Below are 24,282 nucleotides of genomic sequence, written 5' to 3'. Positions count from 1 at the left end.
ACACAGTGTTGACCTGGCCTCCATGTTCACTAGATCCCAAACTGATCATGTATCTGTGTCATTGCAAAAAGGAACATTTTAAGTCTTTGGATAAATTAGGACGTCCCTTCTTTTAAGACTTGGCCTCCATCTGGAGAGGATTCGACACAGTATTTCTTTAACCTCTGCAGGCTCTGACAGAATGTGGCAGCTCCTTCTTGTTACATCTGTCAACTCTGACCTGAGTAACTGCAGCTACTGGACAGGTATCACTCAGTGAGGTTGATAGTGTGGACACGTCTGGTATTGAACACTAACACATATTTTCTATGAGCAGGTTTATGTGTTTCTTATATTTATTCCTACTTAATTTTTGTCTGTTTTTTTGAGGGTGGGGGGCTGGGGGTTATTTTTGTAGCTGTATTTGTGTTAAACAGAAAATCTATACATAAAATATTGAAAAAAAAAAAAAGTATCTGTGGGATGATCCACAGAGGCCTCTCCCCTTAACCCACCGGACCTAAAGACCCCGACTAACAACACAGACCCACACAATATTAGGAAGGTGGTCATAATGTTATGGCTGATTAGTGTATACTAGTTCAAGATTCTCATGTGTTGGAAGATAAAGATGAAGTGAAACGAGGTGCGACTCACCCACTGATGATGCCGTTCGGGTAACCCAGGTGCTCAGCAAAAGATTCCTGTATCACAGAGGTTATTGTTAAACTTTTGTTGTAGCGGGGCCACGTTTTTAATACATCCATAATGAGACAGCTCATTGTTTTGTTGTCAAATATGATTTCATCTCAGAGGAGCTCACCTCAATGTGCTGGAACATGTATGGGTGGTTACAGATCTTCTTCAGCTGCATGATGGTGTTCATCAGGGTCTTCGCTCCCCCTTTGCCCTGGAGAAAAATGATGATTGTGATTGTGATGGACATAGACAATCCAGACACAAACAACGACTCAGTCTCAGTTAATGGGTGTGTGTGAACTTAGCAATAATGTGGAAAAGCAGGAACACAAAATAAACGTGTAAGGGAAGAGTGTTTATCATCCTGGGACATGTGAGACTAATATTTCATCTCTTTCAGCTCTGGTTTTGATTTCTAAAAACACCTGAGAGAAAAAAGTGTCCTAAATGATTTATTGTGTTTACCCATTAGTTGCTAAGTGTGGCTTTTTTTGTTGTTTTTTTTGCTTCAGGTGATAATTCTCTGAAGGTTAATCACAGCAAATTCACACTGTCACACTGTTTTCACACTATCGTGATAACAATATCTAATAACATCCGTCTAACAAGTGCAAATTCAAGGAGGACAGTCTTGTCTAAGTCTCATTACGCAAAGTTTTCAAGGTCTCAGTAAATTTAAACAACGTTGTGGTGAAAAGTGAAACTTAGACATATTCAGATCAATGTTGCCATCACACTGTCATCACATTTTCATTGTATGGGGTGCAACAACAACAACAACAACAAACAATACACGCCGGAGCCAGAAGCTCAGCACCTCCTACAACTATAATAACTCAAAACATCCTACGGGAAATATTGTGGCTGTTAAAGTAAGTTTTGAACTTTCTCTCTCAGATTTGTGCAGAGAAATGTGTTCCAGCTTTTCTTCATGGTTTCCACAACAGACATTCTGCTACAAACTAAACTAATAAAACACCTTTTACCAGTAGTAAGCACAATATGTTCGTTTTTATAAGTAAAAGCACAGAGTACTCCAGTTATAACTCCAGTTACACAACAGAATTCAAGGACCTCTTGATGTCAAAAAGAACACAGTTCCTGAAGTGTCCTTTCTTTGGTAATATTTACCTTCTTGTCCTTCTCCGAGCCGTCGGTGAGGAGGATGCCTTTCTGCATGTGGCGGTACAGAACTTTCTGAATGGCAGACATGTCACACTTTATGACATACTCCACCTGTGTGAGTGACAGCAAAAATCACAGCGTTAGTTTCAGAGTGGTGTCTTTTCAGTGGTAAAGATGCTCGAGCTGATGGCACAGCCTTGAAACAACCAGGGACAACAATTTCCGAGGAGGAAAATAAAACTTTGACGACTTCCATTACCCAACTTTTCAGCCAGAAATCTCTAAGGTTAGTTCTCTACTTCACAAACTTTGTCAGAGTTTGAAAGAACACAAATGGTGACTATAAAGCTTAGTCCAATTACCTGTTATCTGACATTTAGATAAGATGGTTTGGGTTATGTGTGACATTACTTGACATTCATTATAAATCACAGAGTTTAAATAAAATGTTAATTAAAGTTTACATTTAAGAAATGTCAGTAGTCTTGTTTAATTTCAGATGCAGTAAAATATAGCTCATGGTCAGTAAAGATTGTGCCATTTAAACATTAAGAAAATTAGGAAATGAATAAACCTACAGGCATTTGAATTAGGAGAGAAAAAGGTCCATATCCTCCCTCCTGCCTCCAAAACAGCTGTGACACTTTGTGCTGTTCTTCATGTTTTTTTGAGTGTTTGAGTGTTTTTGTGTGTGTGTCTGTGTCAGGCTGCATCCTGCTGAGGATGGTGACACCTGCTGACATGAAGGAGTGTCATTGCTATGGTCCGGTCTATGTGGGTGGTACATGTCTACATGTATCCACATGAAAACCAGGTACAAAAGTTTCCCAGTAGAACACTGAACTGTCACAAGACGACTGATGTTATTTACTTCTCCTGTCAGTGGTTTTAATGTTGTGGCTGATCGATGTACGTATGCATGCATTGAAATTAATTTTCTAGATGCCAATGCTAACTCGGAATATAGTAATTCCAACAGACACCGTAGGTTCATAGATACTGAAATTAAATTATGCTACGTCCATTGAGTCTCACCTTCTCCGGCAGCTGAGACTCGACTTCTTTCTTCAGTCTGCGTAGCAGGAAGGGGCGGAGCACCTTATGCAAACGGCGAATAATCAGGATTGTCTCCTCCTCGTTTAGGTCGACCTACACAAATCAGAAGGTTTATGAGATGCGAGCTCACAAATTGTCATGTTCTGCGTAACACTGGGCAGCAGCTTGAAGCAGGTGACCGGTAGCTAACTGCAGCTCATGCTCCTGAGATAACATAATTAAAACAGAAACAACAGGACACATCATTCAACAATGTACATTACCAGTCAAAAGTTTGGATACACCTTTTCATTTAATTCAATGAGAAAGTGTGTTCAAACTTTTGACTGGAATAAATGCGCCTAAAAGAGTGACTGCATGTCGCCAAGAGCTCTGTGATCCAGCCTTTTTTGAGGTTTTCTTTGTGTGTTATTGGTTGTTTTTGTCTGACTTGTTGTTGTTTTTTCAATCAATCAAAATGGTTTTTGGTTGTTTTTGACTTATGTTCTGTTTTTATTTATTTATTTTTTGTGTTTGGTGGTGTGTCCCAGAGATGGACTGCTAGCGCTGTCCGTGTCCCCTGAGCTGCCCGGAGTGAGACCTGAGATTCCCGCTGAACTTCAGGGGAAGTGCTGGGGACGCCAGGCTGGAGTTAATGGTGGAGGAGCGAAGGAGGAGGTTCAGGTTGGCGGTGCCGTCTGTATTCTCGGGGAACGTGAGGTCTTTGGCGGTGGAAACGCGTGGACTGTGTGCGCTTGATAGGAACCAGAGGGAGTTTGCCATGAGAAGGGCTTTGGAGACCTGGTTCAGACCGGCCACAGTGTGTTTGGCTTCAGGACTCTATCAATTTACACACTCCACACACGATCCATGCCACTGTTGCTATGCAACTGGTAAAAAACAACCACAACACCTTGGACACAGTTTTTACCAACTTCTTACTAATTCTGTTTCTTTTGATTGCACTTTTTATTTTGATTGATAATAATCATTTTTATTTTTATTTTAATCTAATTTTATTGTATTAGATTTTTTCTTGTGGGTTTTTTAAGTGTTTTCTTTAATGTGCACTGAGTCTGAGTCTAAGTCTAAGTCTACTATATATGACTGAATGAATGTTGGCTCTGTTAATGGAACCTAATTACCAGATTACAAGATAGCGCCTCATTTATTCCTTGTTGCTCAGCGGTGCATGTGCCTAAGATACTGTATAAAGGCTCCACCATGAAATACTCTGAGATCTGTCAAGACTGAACAGAGCATCCATGACCGAGATCTCTGCTGGCTGAGCTGACTGACACTGGAGAGACAACAGAAAAAGTACCAATAGTCTTGAGCCAGACCTGATCGTTGCCATTTCCGATATCTTAACAGTACGTTACGTTAAGCACCAATCAAGGTCAAGGAAGTGTAAAGAGCGTCAACTATTTCATGATTTCATGAACTGTATTTGTTTAGTGTGTTTGCTTCTCAGCTTCACTTTCCAAGGCAAAAGAAGCTCTTCTTTTTTTTTTTTGAATTTGTTCAGAGCAGTGAATTGTTAGTCAGAGCCCGACATGAAACTAATTAACAAACCTAGTCAAATGTTAAATACGTGGTTCAAGTCCAGCCACTAGAAGCAGCTGTTTTGGGGCTTTGCTCCTTCATTTTGTTCCAGTTTAACTCATGCTCTCAAAGCATTAGCGTCTTTTACTTTCACTGTTAGTTGGGTTTGTAAGTTCCTTGGGCTAGATGCCATGCTAAGATAGACAGCTCAACTTTGAGCAATATTTGTGAAAGAAGGATGTGTCATAAGTCCTTGAAGAAGAAGAAAAAACCCTTATTAAACACTAAAAGGTGCTGTACAGTAAGTAGGGTCTAATTGACCTTCTCTCTAACTTTCCTCAGGGCAAAAATTATTATTGCATTCATTCTTCAGGGAGTGTATAGAATAAACCTCTCTTATTCATGCAAAATCATCATGTCATTGGACTAAAATTCACTTTCTTTCTATCAGGGGAAATGACAGGTGTGATATCAATGTCCTTGGTCAAAGGGATTTAGAGACAGACGCATCAAAAACAATTGTATCAAAATTCAAAAAGGGGACATCTTTGAAAAACACCTTCAAACTGATGTTCTAAGCTCCATATTTTCAAAGATGAATCAAATACTCAGTAGGTAATTTATCAGATTAAATAACGTTAAAAGATAAAACAACTTTCTCTGCTGCCTCGGATGCTTTGTTGTTACTGTGCTTCTACTTTTCATGATAAGGAGGGCAAAACCACACCTAAAGCCAATTAAAATGAGAAATGAAATATCATTTGCAGACAGTTGTTGACCTATAAGTAAAACACTGAAGACGCTCACCCTCTCTCCCGTCATGGCGAACGGTGCGTTGAACCATTGCTCGAAGGTGCTGCAGCTCTTGAAGATGGTGGGCAGCAGGAAGTTGAGCAGGGCCCACAGCTCGGGCAGCTTGTTCTGCAGCGGCGTCCCGGTGAGCAGGAGGCGACGCGGAGCCACATAGTGGGTGTTCAACACCTGAGTCAATTTGCAGTGGTGGTTCTTCATGCGGTGTCCCTCGTCCACGATCATGTACTTCCAACGTATCTGCCCGTGGAAGGAAACAAATTAAAGACGTTCCTCTTTGAGTGCTTTTTAATTGGGAAGGAGGCTGAGGAGTTGCTGTAGGGAACGAGACTTACTACTTGCATTATTCACTTCAGAGTACACAACATCGTTAATTAGAACTAAATCCCACACATTTGCCTAATGGAACAGGGGGCCTCCTGTTACTCCGTTCATGCACCACAAGCTCATTGGTTTTGGCTGATGCTGAGGAGCAGGTGATGGTTGTAGCATGAGACGAAGCAGAATTTCAGTCCTGTTTCAGTGTCTTAACTGAAAAATGCATGTTTGTCTGAAAACAGAAAGTTGTTAGTGGGGCTGCTGCCATCGTGGAGCGTCGTGTCTATGGGGTACGGGTGCTGGGTCGGGTCATTACTAACAGGTTCAAAGGTTTTCAATTATCACACGGCTCATCGGTCTATGTGTGCATCTTCACCGGTCACACAGACAGAGGCTGGTAATTGTAGCTTCTCGTGTTTTCTGCTTTTTCCTGGAAACCATTACTGAACACTCCATTGTTTTCTAAGTATCTGATGTTTTTTTGGCTCAGTGTTGAAAGAAAAAAAAAAAAAAAGCACGGCTCCATTTACCGCAGCTCGTATGATACAAGAACTGCAGGAAAATCAAAGTCTTACACAGCTGTCACGTTTGGTACGTCCACCTGCTGAGCACAAGATAAGCTGCCTCAACACTTCAAGCCACGGACTGAACACTGTGATTAATTGTTTGGATGGAGGAGGGGGTTCTGGCCCATTGTTACAACAGGTCATGCTGGTCCTGCAGATTGTTCAACCAACCATTCATGCTCGACACCGTGTGTAGAACTCACAAACGACTCGTATCCACTGCACGTTTATTTGCCACGACAAAGACAAATGAATAATCCGAGACCCAGTAGCGGCTGTAGTTTTAATGTGCGCTCTGAACACATGACTGATTCTGATTCAACTCCCCCATCACACACAGCGGAGCAGAGCACAACAAGCGTGCTATCATCAAACGAGCATTACTCACATCAGGGCATTGGTTTGCTGAGACACTGCAGATTGTGGGTTAAATTATAACAAATAAGATTGACCACTGTGCCACACAGCGCTCAGGTCTCCCTGAAGAGTCAATAAATCTATTACGACTCGTTTAAGTGCTGCTGCCGGGGTTTTAAATGGAGAAAACAATTGATAAACTTAACATAAGTTCAACAATGACGTCTATGCACCTCTTCAAGGACTTGCCACGGGCGCCCTCTGTTACATTATGTTTTTATTTATTTAAAAAGGACACTGCGTATGAATCAACTTCAGCCAGCGGGCTAATTTTTAACTGTAGTCCTTTGGTATAATGTTTTAAGAACACTGTGCTTTATAGAGCTTATCAACCACTTATAAAACAAAGTGTTAAAGTTGGTGTATTGATAAACTCTAATATCAATGCACCAAAAACTCTAATAAACTCTAATGGCAAACTGCCACCTACACATTATTAGAGAGGTGGTCATAATGTTATGCCCGATCGATGTATTGTTGTTTAGTTTCCATGGTCAAAGGATTTGGAAATAACAGTTTTAAAGTTGTGGCTGATCTTTTCTTAAGTTAAAGGTTATGTTATTCTCGGGAGCCGAACTCTTCAAGACTCCTGAGGGTTTTTTGGGGTTTTTTCCTGCATGCATTTAAAAAAAATAGCTTATTATACTTCCATTACTGTTGTTGTGCTTGAATGTATCTTAAAATGAGCCAAATAAATGAAATGAAAAGACAAATAAAGTTGAATGTCTGCTGAAAAAACAATTAATTTGCATGAAGTTCAGATACCTCAAATTTCCATATTGCTTTTGTTCACTTGAGGCTAAACTGGGAATTTGTTAATCGTATGATCTCTATCCACTAAAGGATGGAAAAGCATATTAACCAGAATTTCATGCATTTTTTTCTGCATGTCTGGTCACACTTTGATCTCAATTTCAATGGAAACTTGACTAAAAGGGGTGTGTGTGTGTGTGTGTGTGTGTGTGTGTGTGTGTGTGTGTGTGTGTCGCAACATGAGACAAGTGGGAGTGTGTTATAGAGAGAGAGGGCAGCAGAGTTATGATCTTTCACCTTGGCCAGTATGTGCTTGTCCTTGATGATGTATTCATAGGTGGTCAGCAAGACATTGAACTTCCCGCTGCGGAGCTGAGGAACAAGACCACGACGCAAAGCAGGGGTGCCCTAATAATGGAAAAGACACAAAGAAAAGACAAGTTTGCATCTAAGGTAAGAGCAAAGAGAATAGAGGGAAGAATCACACGAGACGTCCTTACCTTGTAAGCAATTTTGACCACGGAGGGCGCCCATTTGTCAAGCTCATAGACCCAGTTAGACAAAGTCCTGCAAACAAAATTCAATTCAGTTGAGGAGTCATGCTTTAAGTGACCAGATACTCAAGAAAATCAAAACTCAGACATAGTAAACCGGCTCAGAGGCAAAAATAAGTATAGAAATAAAATCCTGCAGCAGCAAAGCCAGGTAGCTTTCCTACAGGTCAAACCTATTTCAGCACACAATAAGCGACTTTACTGAAATGCTTTGTTCACAACCCGGCGTCCCAGGGTAGAGAGTCAAAAAGTTAAAAAACAGGCAGACTTTTCTCCATATTTGTCCAGTTTGTGTATTTAAAAAAACACATTTAACACAGTGGTCTCTGGGCTCAGACTTAAGCCTCGGCTGTGCTCCATTTCACTTCAAATTAAAATGCTCCCTTTAGTAACCATTAAAAAAACATGCTTTCTATCAAACGCAAAACCATTGTTCCTTCTAATTCTTTCACACCTGCACTTCTTAACTTTAAAATAATAATAATTACTCAAATTACATTCAGGTGAATCTACAAAAGATGTGGGAGCAGCGTGGGAGATTTCATCAGCCTTGTTTAAAGAGCTGAAAAGAATCCAGGAGCAATAGCCCACTCATAGTTTTTTTCTTTTTAATTGAGCCTGTTTGTTGCACCTTGGTGCAACATGGCTCCTACTGTTTGCGAGGCAAGTCTGGGAGGGTTTATGGAGGCACTGGAGGATTAATGGTGGGAGCTGAATCAATGATTGACAGATTCAATTTAGTTTAATCAGTAAGAACTCGGTGTGAAATTGTAAAAATTAATTTTGAGCCATAACGATACACAGTTAACAAGGTTCTTCAAGTTTGTGTATTTAAGAGTTATTTAAAGAGCGTTCAGGGAGTTCTGATTATCATGCAGACAGTTTTGTTAGCTTGTGTAATAGTTTTCCTCCCATAGAAGAAATAAATTCATGAACACGACTCGAAATATGTCCTTGCCACTAAAAGAGGCAGTACACACCAATCAGGCATAACATTATGACCACTTTCCTAATATTGTGTAGGTCTCCCTCTGTTGTGACTCATCAGAGAATGGAAATTTTATTGTTCTTCTTCTTTTTGAGTTGTTCCTAAAGCATTTCTGTGTGTGTGTGTCTGTGTCAGGCTGCATCCTGCTGGGGATGTGTCATTGCTATGGGGTGGGGTCTGGTCTGGTCTGGGTGGATGCTACATGTCTAAGTAACATCCACATGAATGAATGCCAGGTCCAAAAGTTTCTCAGCAGAAAACTGAATCGTCTGGTTTAAATGTTTTTCACTTCTCCTGATGGTGGTCATTATGTTGTGGCTGACTGGTGTATTACCTTCATCATTCCTGTAATAAGTTAAAAACACCACTTTAACATAATAATGTTGTAAAGTTGTCGGATGATTCCACCAGTTTGCTCAGTCTCAGATATTAATGTACTAGTGTTCTCCTTTAAAACCGTTTAGCAATTTAGCTTGATGTTGTGGGTGCGTATTTTAATCAAATACATTATTTTTCTGATTAAAAAATATCCTATATCACGTAACGAGAGTCATACTGACGAGAGAGGAACGATGATGAGATAGGGACCATTGAGTCTCTTGTACTCCATCAGGTAGGTGATGAGGGCGATGGTTTGGATGGTTTTGCCGAGTCCCATTTCATCAGCCAGGATGCCGTTCAGATTGTTGTTGTACAGGGAGACCATCCACTCCAGCCCTTGGATCTAAACACAGAGAAATAAAGGAGTGGTTTTCTAGCACCATGTTTCAATTCTTAAAAGGGAAAATTACTTTACGATGGATGTGGAGGTTCTGTCCCAAGAACGACTTCAAATGACCACAACTTAGTTTGTTTCAAACGCAGGTCGATACAACAAGAAAAAAAGGCAAACGCTCTTCTAATTACTTCATTAATGATAAATTCCTGTGAGTTTAATGAGACGAGCTGACAAAAAAAAGTAAAATATGTATGTAAAACATGTTCTCTCTGCTTCTCAACAAGTGATAACCTTAAGAAGTGTGTGGGTGAAGAAGTTAATTGGATGTTTTTTTTTTTTTTAAAGTGAGCTTTTCCAGTCCACTTTGCCACCGTGGCATTTTATATTCCTAGTGACGGTGTGAAAATACGTAGCGGAGGTACAAAAAAACTGTGTGATCACCTGGGCTAAATAATCAGCAAGTAGCAGTTACTTAGGAGGAACAGGGCAGAAGGGCACAGGCAGCACAAAAAGGACCAATTACGAGCAGAGTGTTGCTTAACGATATGTCTGTCAGCAAAGCCAAAACCAGAGGAAAAAGGGCTGCAGCTAAAAGAACTGAAAACCTGTCCTAGATAAACAGCTGACATGAATTCTTGTTGACAATTCAGGTTAGTTACACAGTCTGATCTCAGAACTCCCACAACGGATCCAATTACGGTGCAGCTGAAATTTTTCCAATTTCCCAACGGAGCAGCCACCACATCACATTAAAAATCTGGCACACCATAAATCAGAGGAACGCTAAGACAGCTCTCTGTCTGAAGGAGAGTTTCCAGTCCCTGCTAATATGCTACTGTATCTCAGGAACATCTACATGAAGGTGAGGACGAGACTGTTGTGAGTGGCACTGGAAAAGTGTGCGATTGTATCAATGCAGACATAGAATATGCAGCGACCTTACGTCATCGTTAGATTGTGTCGCGGGTTTGTTTGATGGCACAGCCCCTGTCTACGATCAAACACATCTTTTTTTTTTTTTTTTTTTCTGACAGGCACAGAAATATTAAGAATCCCGAGATGATGACAACCAACAAGGACACAGCCCTTTCACTGAAAATGTCCACAGGTGCAGCAAAAAAAAAAAAAAAAAAAAAAACGGGACATAAAAGCCTTCAGAGACCATCCCAAGAGAGAGGAAGCTAACATCGCTGTCTTATTTTACTGCCACTCAAGAACATAAACACATTTTTAGGGAAGTGTTATTAAATATTTAGTCTATGGAATATGAGAAAATAATGTCTTCTTGTATGCATGTATGCATTGACGTCACTACCACCTGGGGCCATGTATCAGATATCGATACAGCGAGACCAGGAAAAATGTGGATTATCAGATCAAATTAAGGACAAATGGACTCATCAATGATCCATATGAACTAGTATGGATTTGGAAAAGGGGATTAGCCTCAGCTTCAGTTAGTTTAAGTCAGTTAGTTAGTAGGTAATTTAATTATGACAAATATAGCCAAATAAAAGATGCTAACGCTAAGAGCTTTACTGAGAAGTAACGTTAGCCATAAAATACTGTAGCGTCCGCCCGGACATTAAAAGGATGATGAGGAGTGATCACAAATATTCCGTTTATTGTTTTATTGTTGGAACTGCAATAGTTACTGTCGACATAACTACGCTAAAACAACATCATCCACAAACTTATCTGACAGCCCTCCAGAACGTAACTTATGAAGTAACATAATGTCTGACTTCATCAAAAAATACAGCATAAATGAATATTACCTGACACTAAATGTGAACCACAACACCAGGTTTCTGTGCCTGGATTCCAGTTGTTTCTTCCATTTACTATTTCCCATTTACCATGAAGATATCTGTAAAAAAAAATCTCTGACTGCTTTTAAATCTGTTGGTTCAGTCAATCGCACAACAGCTCTTCATCTTTTTATAAATTCATTTTACAATTTAGATGCTACTAAAGCCTATGATTCAAACTGATGCTGCTAATCTCCATGATCCAGTCACTTTGTGCCACTCAGTGGCTGTAACCACTACCTGTGACGTCATGTTCATACCCTCTATAGAGAGAGATGCATTCAAGAGCAATAGGAAAAACACAACACAAGCACATTGTTGTTCGAGATATGTCAAAGTATATCTGACTTGTTATAAAAACACAGCACATTAGATCCTGATGGGGCCGCAACAGTATTAACATTGTCTAGGAAACCATTTAATTTTCCTATAGTTCTTTATTGCAGACGATTAAGGTTGTGTTCAGTAATAACTGCGTTTCAAAATTGTTTATAATTACTTTTTGTAAAGGGCAAATCAATTTATTGGGACTTTTAATCTCTAGGTGTTAACAGCTGCTGCTACTTAAAGCCACATTATTAGATAACATCATTTAACATAATATAATGACCTTTAGCAATGAACTAAAGATGAACTTGATCTTAAAAAAAGAAAAGATTCATTGAAAAAGGAAAACAAATGACACATGGTGGGCAGATTAAAGTTAAACCTCAGGAGAACATTCAAAGCAAATTAGATTTCTCTATGCACTGCAGCACTGAGAAACACTGCACCAAGGACTGAGACAAGGTGTCCAACGATATAGTTTGAAAGTCAATAACCTGGTGGTAGAACTTACAACCGAAATCGAAGCTATTTGACAAGAAGAGCAAATTCTTTAGAGTGGCCAAGGATAATGGAAGTAGCCTGACAAACAGTTTGGGAGAAAGTTTAGAAGAATATGAATAATAACACCAAGGCTTTGCTACATCAGTGTTAATTGAGCCATTTGAAAGGTGGGTAATGTGTGTAAAAACAGTCGCCTCTGGTTTAGGAAATGACTGTTAAGTTAATTGATTACTTGAAGTGAATCAGCTCAGCCAGGACTAATGAGTGAGTAAATGTGAAAGGTTTCCTGAATTCAGTCTGAAGGAAAAATGTGACAAGATGGATGGAAAAATAATAACCTAAAAACACACTTTAAAAGTGAAACGGCAGAAAACTGTACGGAAGAAGAGGGAGAGAAGCTATGCAGTGTGTGTGTGTGTGTGTGTGTCTGTGTGTGTGTGTGTGTGTGTGTGTGTGTGTCTGTGTGTGTGTGTACCTGGTACTGCTTGAGCAAACCGTTGATCAGCAGTGACGACTGCCTCTCTACCCTCTCGATGACAGCGTGAGCGACTCCATAGTAAGACTGGGAGGAGGTTTGCCCAGTTGGAACACTGTACTCATCATCCACATCCTGCTTGGCCGACCTGAAGGTGTGTTTGATGATTTAAAAAAAAAAAAGTGAGCGGGAGCATTTTAAACTACCCTTATCCCAAAAGAAGTACACACTTTGATATTGATTTTAATGGCAGCCGTGTCAGCGTAAGGAGCTCAGCTTGATGGCAGTCTGAGCTCCTTATACCTCTGCAGGTATAGATCCATAACAAGGACTAGCAGAGACTCACTGCTGGGTAAATCATTAGTCTCTACTGCGTATTTTTTTTATGTTGAGTACCATTACACTAGCTCAGAATACACAATTACTGCCAAGTATGTGTGTAAAGAGGGAAGTAATACTATACTCTATGATGTGCTTGGCGGCTTTCACAGTCACTACGTCTCCATTGGGATCGATGATCTTCGTCTCCTCTGTTTCTGCCCTGGTCACATCGTCGTCGTCCTTGTAAGGCAATGTTGATAACACATGACATGTGTGATACAATCGTAACAGCAGAAACAGAATAAAGAAGCAGCTGTGATAAGGGTGAAAGTGTGTATTGTGCATTCAGTTACAGCCCCCTGGTGGATTCTGATGTGACTGATGAGATTTGTACTGAATGTAACAGCACTCAGGTCATTTATGGGATGGACGGGGCCGGGGAGGAGCATCTAAAATCAATCATGGGGGAAGTTCATTAATGAGACATCCACTGACCTCCTCCTCAAACTCTGAGCCGCTCTCCTCGCTGTCTGAGCGCGGAGCCACTTCGTACCTGTTTTTAAAACAAACCACGACAGGAAAACACAGATTCCAGTTACAGCTTTAGTTTTTGCTACTAAGAAAATCATAGAATCGTCCCAACCGAAGAGGTGAGTTAGTAGTTAGAAGCTCCTGTAATATTCCGTTTATTAGCTCTTCTGACTAGTTTTTATTGCATTAAATTGGTCATACAGACAGTATTTTGCTGTTGTGTTACATGGGAACTGCAAGTCCATGTTGCACTAACAGTGGCTAAAAACAATAGCCTGGTAAAACCACGTGATTAGTAGTGTATTTTTTTAAACTAAACTAAATATTTTTATAAATTTCTGTCTCATGTGGTGATTTTATCACTGTAAATAATTCTACAAAAAAAAACATGAGTTTGTTCACGTTATCTGTTCCATTTATAGCTTAAACAGCCTAAATATAGCAATAATATTAGTTAATATCAAGATTTCACTCTGCACTTCATAAAAATGTAAATATTGAACACACCAAGTTATATTTGGACAAGGCGAGTGCTTTCATGGACGCATTCGGGAAATGGAACGCACCGTGTGTTAACATGGATGAGTGTTAAATATACGAAAGATATTCTCATTCTAACATAGTGACATTTAGAATATGCTAAACATGTTTTAGAGCAAGACTAATGTTTGCACTTATCGTAATTTCACACAAGCGACATAACACATGTTGAATTGTATGGAGCAGAGACACAGAAATGTGTCTGTGAGTGTATGTATTATATATGAGCCTCTGCTGTACACTGACACACACCTCTCAAAAAATATAACTACACATCTCTGCAACAACTGTAACAACTGTGATTAGTCTGAAATGCTTTTTTCCATCCATCTTGCTCAGTGACAGAACAAACTCAGAAAAAGCACCTTTGTCCGGCCTGTCTATTTTCTGTGCAGCAGTAATTTGAGTAAAATGGTTCTCTGGAGCCTTGGTTATGAGCAGTTGTGTACACAACTTGTGAACTTGAACACTGAGTGGACTGAGAAGTCCACTTTACGAGGTCTTGAACACCACAAGAGGGGTCAGTTCATCGCGTGACACCAAGTGGAGCTAACAAAAGTAAATGACCGTTGGTCAACATTTATCAACTGCAACATGAGCCACTCACAGAGCAAAGAGAAACTCAACACAGAGGACAAACCACAGAACAACTGCCTCCGGAATATAACTACTTAAACCGGTGTAGCCCGCTACAGCGCAGGATTCGTGAGGACAAAGTTTAACTTTGCACTCTAAAGAATGTCAGGAAAATTATTTGACACGTAACAACAATTTGTTTCTGCTGCTAGCTGTCATTTAAAAATGACTGCTGAAGAGAAAAAGAGACCGGAGAGGAATTTGTGGAAATTCACTTGTTCTATCCAAAACAAACCCAACCACACACAGAGGCTGACAGTAGTGTTACTCATCAGCGTGTGTCCTTACCCGGGGTTCATCTCGAGCCAAGCCTCCAACTGGCTGGATTTAGGAGCATCCGTACCCTGCAACACTTTCCCAGTCTCTGTCTGAATGACTTTGACTGGCAGCTCGCTCATTTGGCTGCTCTCGTCCATGGGCTGCAGGACAAACAAAACAAAGGGGAATCATACATAAATACAAAATGAACTCTGTAGCACAATGTGGTATTAAACCAGGATATCTCCACCAGCCTTCACTTAGCTCCTTATGAGCTGAGATGCTGTTGCTGCATGGGGAAAAAATAATAAGTCGGGGAATGGTGGCTATGTGTAGTGACTTTTGGAGGTAAAAATGTAATGGGCAGAGTCCATCTGAATGTTACTACCAAACCTTTAAAGTCTTCCCTGAGACATAAGCATGGACAGAAAGCAACTCACCTCTCCATCAGGTCCTATGGCACTGGTGCCTTCACCATCTCCATCCACCTTCTAGACACACAACAAACGCATAAAACCAATAATATGTAAATGCATCTCACCAGGACATATACAAAATGTAGATACCTCCAGCGTTCAGAAGTAAATGTTCATTTCACTGCCTGTAGTAAATAATAAAAAGCTCACCAGTCGTCTAAGGCAGCCTGAGCTTAGCAACGGTTTTGGTACTGGAGAAGTCGCTGCCATAATAATTACCACATGAAAAAATCTCAGAGGGCAAAGATTAGTTTGAGGGATGTCGTGAATAGTAGGAAGCAGACAGGTAGTGTCAGTCTGTTTAATATTTAATGAGTAGTAGCTTGAATGAAATAAATAAAATAAACTGAGATACAATTCATGTCACAGATAAACGTGGTTGATGCTCTAAGCTAAGGTTGGATGGACGTTAAACATCACTGTCAACCATGTCAGTCTGTTTTCGGTCAAAAAACTTTTCTAATTTGTTCATTTGTCTAATGTTCAATACAAATTTGCCGCACACAAGGTTGGGATTCCTCTGAGAATCTTGGAGAAATGTTTGTTTTTCAGGAACTGTCTGAAAAGAAATCTGATCTCCACCAGAATAAAGCAGCATCTGACAAAAAATCAGCACTCGACCTTTCAACTGTACCTTCTTTTTCTTCTTCCTCCTCTTCTTCTCCTTGGCAGCTTGAGCCGCTTTGTGCTCATACACCAGAGTCGTGAGGTTGGCCACGTATTCATCTGTCTGCTGCAGCAAATAGGCCAGACGCTTGTCTTTCTTTTGGTCGATTAGTTTTCTATAGCCCTCCTCATCTTCTGCCTGAATAAAAAAGAAAGTGACAAAAACCAAAAAATAATTCAGGGTATCAATGCAACCTTTATACAGTGTGTGTGTGCGTCCCGAGGCCATAGAAACGGACTGTCATACATTTAATTGGATTTATTTTGATTTCCAGGTCCTTACCATAAGTCTCCTCATTCTCTCCTTCTCAATTCTCTCAGTCTCTTTCTTCTGTTCCCGCTCTGTGTTGGTGTGCCAGTTGGCGATGGCTCTGGTGAGTTTCTGGATTTTACCAGACACTGAGCGGTGATACTCTTTGAAGTCCTTAGCGTGCTGGAGGATACTGTTGAGATATTCCTGGAAAAACAAGTGGCAGAGCTTAAGTATACACACTGTATGAGCATAATACATATATGTTTGAAGGTAATCTGTGTAAGATCTAATTGAAAGGGTGAGGCTGTAAATAGGGATCTCATATCCTTACAGGGTCAGGTGTTCCACCCGGAAGGTTAAAAGTTGTTAACCACTGCACAAGTAATTTACATTGCATTAAAAATAATAAGCAGTTCATCAATGTCATGAGTCTTGGGCTAGATTTTATCCTCTGCACATCATCATTCATCATCATTACAGTACTTGTTTTTAATCAAAGTCCATATCTCACACCTCGAGCAATATGGTGGAAAAAATGATATTTGGTTGCTTTAAAACGACACTTTTGGTGTTTTTTTTTTCATCATTACATGGACTCTAACGTGACTCACCTGATGTTTCTGCCGCCGCTTCTTCTCCTGCTCGAGCTTCTGCTGCTTCTCCAGCTTCTCCGTCATGCGGGCCTCCCTCAGCGTCTGCCGCTTGCTGCGTCTGTAAGCCTTGGAGTTGAGGGCCGTCTCCAGGGTTGTGTCTCTCCTCATACACGCCACCACGTCTTGTCTCAGCTGGATGTGTGCAGAGGTCACACAGTAAAATTTGTGTAATTACCACTGTTCATATTGTACACGATAAGTGAATTCAGTTAGCAGAAGTAAAAAATAATACGTAAAAATGCTGCTTCTGGGGCACAAATCTAATCTAAATCTAACGTAGCCTAAATAATGAACTCTTAAACCCTAAAATCCAGGTCCCTATACATAACTACACAGACTAGTAAATTTATATTTTTATCCTCGCCTAAAGGTTTTTGCAGATTACATACTGTTTTTTTGTAGTACCAAAGTGTGCAAAATTGGGTTTTAACCTTGTGAAAGTGAATCTGACTACAGGAGGCAATTTGATACACAATCCAACCTCAGCTAATGCTGAAATTTCTGTCATATGGCTCATGCTGTTAGTCTGTAGACCACTGAGAAAAGTGCTATAATAAAAAAAATATTATTAGGTTTGGCGGTGCTTATAATCCAAAATCAAAATGTGATCCTGCTGAATTTAAAAGTATGTTATATTATCTACATGACTCTTTATAATATTAATAATGAATTGGCAAGACTGCCTAATCTTTGAAATGTCTTTATGTTAACTTACAATCTCATACTTACAAAGAAAGATAAAACATTTTTCACTCTCGCGACTCTGTTATACTAAAATAGACCATAAAAATAACACCCAGGCACAAAACTGAAACCCTTTGTGTGTATTTAATAGTAGATGGACTGGAGCGTATTGTGTAGTATTCATGCAGCAGATGTCCCGTCCCAGTGCTAGTGATAATAACCTCTTGCCCATAAACTGTGAGTCATTCTGGCTCTTTTGTGCATTCACATCACACATGTGAGCTGCTGCATACCTGTCGCTGGAAGTTGAGCAGACGAAGTGCCTTGAGTTCCACCGTGGCTTTAGTTCTCAGGTCAGGAGGCAGGGAGCCGGGCAGACTTTCAAGTTCCTGGATTCGATGTGCAATCCGAGCCTGCAACCTGCAAAGGGACAGGATGAAGGACTTCAGTCCAACTGTAACACACTGGAAGGTCCATACAAAGATACTAAACAGCAGACACTAGCTATTTTCCCTCATGTCACATAAACTTGAGGGGAAACTGCATTAAAATGAATAACATCACACCTAAAACTGGTTTGATCACAGAACTACGACCAAACCAAATAAAAAAAGTGCACGTTGAGATGGTCTAATTAGACAGATGAGGTGAGGAGAGGTCGCTTCTGTTCCTGGTCTCTAAGCACTTTATGACCAATACCACCTGTCAAGGATCTGAGATCTGAGAGAATAACTGGCTCAGATTTACTATGACGAAAGAAAGCCTTAGGGCCAGGTAAGGGATAAGGTTTTTGGAACCTTCCTAATACATCCACGACCCATCTCCATTTTTCTATGTTAAGAACTTGAATAGCAACATAAAATACTGCATTTTTTCAAGAACCTTGTGCAAATCAATTGAGCAAAACAGTTGCTACCAGTCTTCAAAATAATGGGATTTAAGTTTATGAATCATAAATCAATAAATACTTTGGCAAGTAAGTGTTAAAGTGCAGTCATAGAAAAAACAAAAAACCCTGACAGATCTCAGAAAATGTAGATTAATGTGCTTCTAGGCGTGGGCAAAAGCACTGAATGTGTGATAAATACCTATACTCTCTCTCTTGCAAGATTCCCACCGGGTCCAAGCCCTGGGGCTTCTGAATTGGTGTGATGCGGTTCTGCTTTTGCTGCATCTGGAGCATCGGGGAGGCCTGCTGCCCGGGAGGCTGAGGGGTTCCTGAGCCTCCTGGTATGGGCCCAGCTGGCACAGAGGAGACCTGAGGTGGTGCAGGGGACGGGCGGCCACTGGCAACGGAGGTCAGGTGCTTCTGAGCATTAGCTTGATTGTCACTACCCTGACCTAGAAAGCAAACACTTAGGAAATTAGGAAGTATCACGTTTTATATTTGCAAGTTGTGTTTTTGCATGTATTGTTATATATGTGTTTGACAATTTATAACTTTCTTCTACTTGAAATATTTTGTCCTAATGCATGTTTATTCTATTATTAAAGACTACAATCAGCTATCTGCATTCCTATACTTGCAGAGAGGTCTGCATGGATCCTAATAAACATGACTTTATTCTGAAAACTATGTCACACACACTGTTGCCAACAGGGAAACTACAGAATCATATTTTCTCTTAGAAGTTGATGAATATTTTAATTTTAATTGTAATGATAGCTATAACTCTGGTCTAATATCTACTGAAAAAATAATGAAATACTTCAGAAGTGGTTTGACGTTTACATACCCAGCTGAGATTGTATTTCACTATAGCTTTAACATAATAACCCTAATACTGTCACTGTACTTTATGTTTCTAAGCTGGAATAAATTGTGTCATGCTTAACAACAAGACATAAGAATGCCAAGTCTAAACACGCCATGTTTGGAGCCCTGCTCTGAACCAAAAAAAAATATTCAGTATCTTCAAAGCCCACATTTACCTGCAGCTTTAACCCTAGTTTCAACCCTAACTCTTAAATGTCATTTAAAGACACTTTCTGTCATAAAAATCTGAAGATATGCTGCAAGTTTAGACATTTACCATCAGTCCAAGGCTTGGGTCCTGTGCTTTGATTGTGTCCTGGCATGGCCGGGGTTGGGTGGGGACTTGTCTGGGGACCACCCATAGGTCCCATCGGCATTCCTTTAAACAAAATACCAATTTATATTTTAATAACTGTCAGAGACTGTTTTACGCCCAAAACATATTATATGAGCCGTGATGGTGCAGTTGCTACAATTTTATTCTGTTATTTGTTTAAAGAATATGCTCAATGTTAATAGTAATCTGCTTTTCTCAAGTTTACATCATCGTAAAATGTTGTTCGTTACCCATTAATTATAGCTTCTTATACTGACCAAGAGTCTCACAATACAGAATGCACACCACCAAATTCTAGCTAATCTTTAACTATTACAGACACAGAAATTTACCAAGAAAATAAATGACCAAACTACATAATTTTCATAAAAAAGCAAAACATATTATATTAGCTTCCTACCTGGGGGCCTGTTGTAAGGACTGGCACTAGGTGCTTGCTGCTGCTGCTGTTGCTGCTGCTGCTGCTGCTGCTGCTGTTGTTGTGGTTGTGGTTGCTGTTGCATTGTGGGTAGGCTCCTTTTGCCCTGCACAGCCAGCTGGAGGTTTTCAGGCAGCGGTTGCCCACGGCCCAAGATCTTGTAGGCCAGGATTTGAGCTCTGAGCTGCTGCAGCTGGACCGGACTAAAAGCAGAAGGACCTCGACCCTGCTGACCCATGTTGGACATGTTGGACATGTTTGACATGTTGGACATGTTGGACATGCCTCCTTGTGATTCCATGGACATCATAGGGCCTGACTGTGTGGGAGGCACATGGGGCGGTGTAGGTCCACCTCCGCCTCCTGACATGGGGCTAGAAGCGTGCTCATGGACTCCCATGGGGGATGGGTGGGGGGACATGTATCCTAGACCAGATAGAAATGAGATGGTACAAATGGTTTTACATGTTGAAAATTAACATTAGTTCACAGTACAAACATCTTTAAGCAGTGATTTGCAAACAAAAAGACTTGTTAGTTAATAGGCCAAACAAGAGAGAATATATATATATATAGTAGCTATAGTGTTGAAAGGTGATGAATAAGATTTTACTTGAATCACTGCACATTTTTCATAGTCTACGAAGGAAAATGTGAAGATGGATTGTTCTGCAGCATCATAATAATGAAAGGTCAGGAGTAAATGCCTCGAAACACTGACAGAACAATGACTTCGCTGCTTTGAATACAAAAGGAAAGACACCTTGGCTGTGCTGGTCCATAGGACTCTGTGGAGGCCCCATGCCACTGTGCAGAGACCTCATTCCCACACCTTTCATGTGACCAAAGTGCATTGCCTCTGCCATTGTCTTGTCATTCATCCCCTCCATTGGCTGAAAATAGAAAAAAAATAAATAAATAAATAAAAGATGAGGACATAGTGACTGTATAGTTTGTCCCTTAATAGTTATTTGTAAAGCAACTGTGATGAATATCGTTTTATGCAGCTCATAAAGAAACAGGACAACATAACAACACATTCCTTGTGCAGCAGTGACACCAATAGACAGGTAACAGTACTATGCCCACGGTACCTTGTGCATAGGATACATGCTGTCCTGAGAGTAATCACTTTGGCCTTGCATGCCGTGAGGTGCATTAGGGGTTCCAGGCCCGGGGCTGGGGCCCATCATACTGTGAACGGAGCCTGGTGAGGGATCTGGCCCAGGGCTGGGCCCCAAGATGGGCCCTGGGGAGAGACCAGCCCCAGGAGAAGGGCCAGGATGGGACATACCACCTGACGTATCTGAAGGGGTGGACATCTACTGAATAAGCTGGGAGAGAACCAGACAGCTATAAAGGGTAAAAAAAAAAAAAAAAAAAAAAAAACACAGGAAAGAAACACTTTTAATACTGTGTAAACAACACAAAGAGATAATTCATAATTAAACACATGCTTTAATATGTAAATATTATTTAATAAATGTCAGTTAGTCACTTAAATTATCTTTGTTAAATTAACTCCCGACTGTCAGCTTTAATAAAAACAGTCACAAGAGAGGATTATGTTGACAAGGTGTTCCTATTTTCTTGCATTATAATGCTTATATACATATTTAAGGCCTTAACTGAATACATACAGTAATTTATATGAGTATCATGCGTATAAAGCTTATGATGTTTATGTTTACAGTGGAAACAGAGTCCACCTGCTGCTAAAACTAACGTTATACAATAAAAGGCAAAAAAGAATATTTTTAATTTTTAATCATAGACAGTGTTTAGTTTAGTTTATTTCAAACAATAAGCAAAAAAAAATTAAAATAAAATAAATAAAGCAGTCATACACGAATGGACATAACGAACATACATAACACAAAATGAACCATAAATATAAACATTAACGTTAAATTACATATTCTACATATCTAAAAAGGCTTATTTTATCCCACTCCTTCTTAATAGATCAATAACATTTGAATACTAAGCTTCCTACTGTATAACAATATTCTTTACATTATTATAAATAACACACACACACACAATATAAGTGTGTGCAACACAAAACCTGACATACTCTATACAGTCGTTATCGTGGACGTGGATGTTATTGTAAACCCGTTATTTGTAGGCTTATAACGCTGTTATCATAAACTAACACAGCACAACAATAAAAAATAATAAACAAACGGTGCCACAAAGATCCGCTACGTAACTGCACAGCTTTAGCCACTGTTGAGGCGAACGTTAGCCCATCTCTGATTGGATCATGGCTTCCCCAAAAACGGGTGGCCATCACGGATATGCGAACGAAATCAAAGTTAAGATGAAAGTCAAGCCCCCCCGACCAAAAAAAAAAAAAAACGACCTTGACGTTTTTTTTTAAGGGGCAAAAATTAACTTCCGCCATATACGTTAAAAAAAAAGAGAAAACAAAGCAAGATAACCGGGGACGTTCTATGCTGACCGTTTCATACGACCGTTTGGTTACGGTTAACGGCTAACTAGCTGAGCTAACTACCTGCCGTTAGCCTGCTAACCTGTTAGTCTGCTAACCTCGTAGCCTGCTAGCCCGTTAGCCCGCTAGCCTCTCAGACATGTCAGAAAGTTTGGACAGCTAGCCGTGCAAAGAGTGGTCACGCGTCACTATATACCACATGCGAAGCGCACTTCGTCGCTTTACCTTTCAGCTGAACTGTAACCGCGCACAATTAGATGGAATTATTATAATGTTTCTTCAAAAATATGACTGCTGCTGTCCATAAGTTCACTCCTCCTCCGTGTTGTTTTGCTGACATATTTAAGTTTTTCTTGTATCGCCATTACTGATTTGTCATTGTCACGGGAAATCCCGCCCACCTGTTCCGTGATTGGCTCGATCACCCGTCAATCATTTTATTTTGGGAGGGGAGTGGGGGCTTTTTTTTAATTTTTCTTTTTTCTTTTTTTTATTTGGGCGTGTATGCGCTCTGCACCCATTGCTGTAACTTTCTGACTGTCTGCAAATGGACGATTATGGTCAGGAAATAAAAATGAGTCGAACCTTGCTTGGAGTTTCAACTATGATTCAGTTATTTTTATGGTAATAGTTTTTATATAACGCTGTGATGGTGCAATTAATAAGTAATATTATTAATTTGAGCCTAACATAAAAACAACATTTTAAGTTAGCCACTGCTATATTAATATGTTGGAGGCACACCGATCTGCCACAACATTAAAACCACTGATGCAGAAGTAAATAACATTCACCATCTAATGAAAATTCAGTGTTCTGCTGGGAAACTTTTGGACTTGGTGTGGATGTTACTTAGACGTGTTGCACCCACCTGGACCCAACCAGGCTCCCCCACCCCATAGTATCGAGTGACACAGACACATAAACAAAAACAACTGTGCAAAAACAGCACAAGGTGTTGACCTGGGCTCCAAATTCCCTAGATATCCCAAACTGATCAAGCATCTGTGGGATGTGAGGAGCATGCACATTAGGTTTGGTTAGGTGATTGTGATTTGCCATAGGTGGTTGTCATGCAAGTGCAAGTGGTTGTCGTCTGTCTGTCACCCAATGAGAGCTGCAGTAGCCCCTAAACGATAGCTGGTTATAGATGATGATACAGTTTTTGTGCAACTGAATTTAAAAAAACTTCTTCCACTTCCTTTTTGTGTTGTCACATCAACTATAACATGTGAAAACGAAGCCCTTTGAAACTAAAGGCAACGTGCAAATAGTTCACATTTAAAGTGTGAGAAATGAGTAATAAATTATCAGTTAGCAAGCATATCAAATATTTATATTTACTATCTGTTTTTCACAAGCAATGCAGACTTGTTACGTAGCCAAACAGAGATGTTGATGTGCTGAATGTACAATGATGAAATGAGTATAACTCGTGTGCTAGTGTTTGCACAGCGCAGTGCATCGCTGTACCTTCCAGAAGCTCCTCTGCAGTCTGGAAAGTGAACACAAGATGGAAGCAGTGACCAGCGGTTGCCTCGGTGAATCAGCCTCCGCGCCGACACACCGACGGCACCTGTGAACTCCTGCACACATCTGGGCCCCGAACAAACATGCCAAGTCCGGGTGATTGAGTGCTACAGCTCCCATTTACATGCAGTAACTTCGTATGTC

At 40.3% G+C, this 24,282-nt stretch overlaps 1 protein-coding gene across 1 annotated transcript in view; it reads right to left on the bottom strand.

The window, feature by feature from the left end:
• smarca2 (SWI/SNF related, matrix associated, actin dependent regulator of chromatin, subfamily a, member 2) overlaps positions 1–23,101 on the bottom strand; it is a 47,027-nt gene extending 23,926 nt beyond the window's left edge. Inside the window, exons 1-23 of the mRNA XM_047591508.1 lie at positions 22,834–23,101; positions 21,245–21,503; positions 20,914–21,043; positions 20,133–20,576; positions 19,673–19,774; positions 18,728–18,980; positions 17,933–18,059; positions 16,914–17,087; positions 16,333–16,506; positions 16,018–16,188; positions 15,348–15,398; positions 14,938–15,068; positions 13,438–13,495; positions 13,085–13,182; positions 12,622–12,769; positions 9,350–9,513; positions 7,748–7,814; positions 7,545–7,655; positions 5,191–5,433; positions 2,839–2,952; positions 1,810–1,914; positions 803–889; positions 637–683 (exon numbers count right to left, since the gene is read on the bottom strand). Coding sequence (XP_047447464.1) covers positions 637–683; positions 803–889; positions 1,810–1,914; positions 2,839–2,952; positions 5,191–5,433; positions 7,545–7,655; positions 7,748–7,814; positions 9,350–9,513; positions 12,622–12,769; positions 13,085–13,182; positions 13,438–13,495; positions 14,938–15,068; positions 15,348–15,398; positions 16,018–16,188; positions 16,333–16,506; positions 16,914–17,087; positions 17,933–18,059; positions 18,728–18,980; positions 19,673–19,774; positions 20,133–20,576; positions 20,914–21,043; positions 21,245–21,472 — 3,227 coding nt within the window. The 5' untranslated portion in view covers positions 21,473–21,503; positions 22,834–23,101. The remainder of the gene's footprint in view (positions 1–636; positions 684–802; positions 890–1,809; positions 1,915–2,838; positions 2,953–5,190; positions 5,434–7,544; positions 7,656–7,747; positions 7,815–9,349; positions 9,514–12,621; positions 12,770–13,084; positions 13,183–13,437; positions 13,496–14,937; positions 15,069–15,347; positions 15,399–16,017; positions 16,189–16,332; positions 16,507–16,913; positions 17,088–17,932; positions 18,060–18,727; positions 18,981–19,672; positions 19,775–20,132; positions 20,577–20,913; positions 21,044–21,244; positions 21,504–22,833) is intronic.
• Positions 23,102–24,282: the final 1,181 nt, after the last annotated feature.

Source organism: Mugil cephalus, chromosome 8 (assembly GCF_022458985.1).
Source record: "Mugil cephalus isolate CIBA_MC_2020 chromosome 8, CIBA_Mcephalus_1.1, whole genome shotgun sequence".
In the NCBI taxonomy this organism is placed as follows: domain Eukaryota; kingdom Metazoa; phylum Chordata; class Actinopteri; order Mugiliformes; family Mugilidae; genus Mugil; species Mugil cephalus.
The sequence above is the reverse complement of the archived record's forward strand: the minus strand, read 5'-3'. Positions and strand labels throughout refer to the sequence as shown.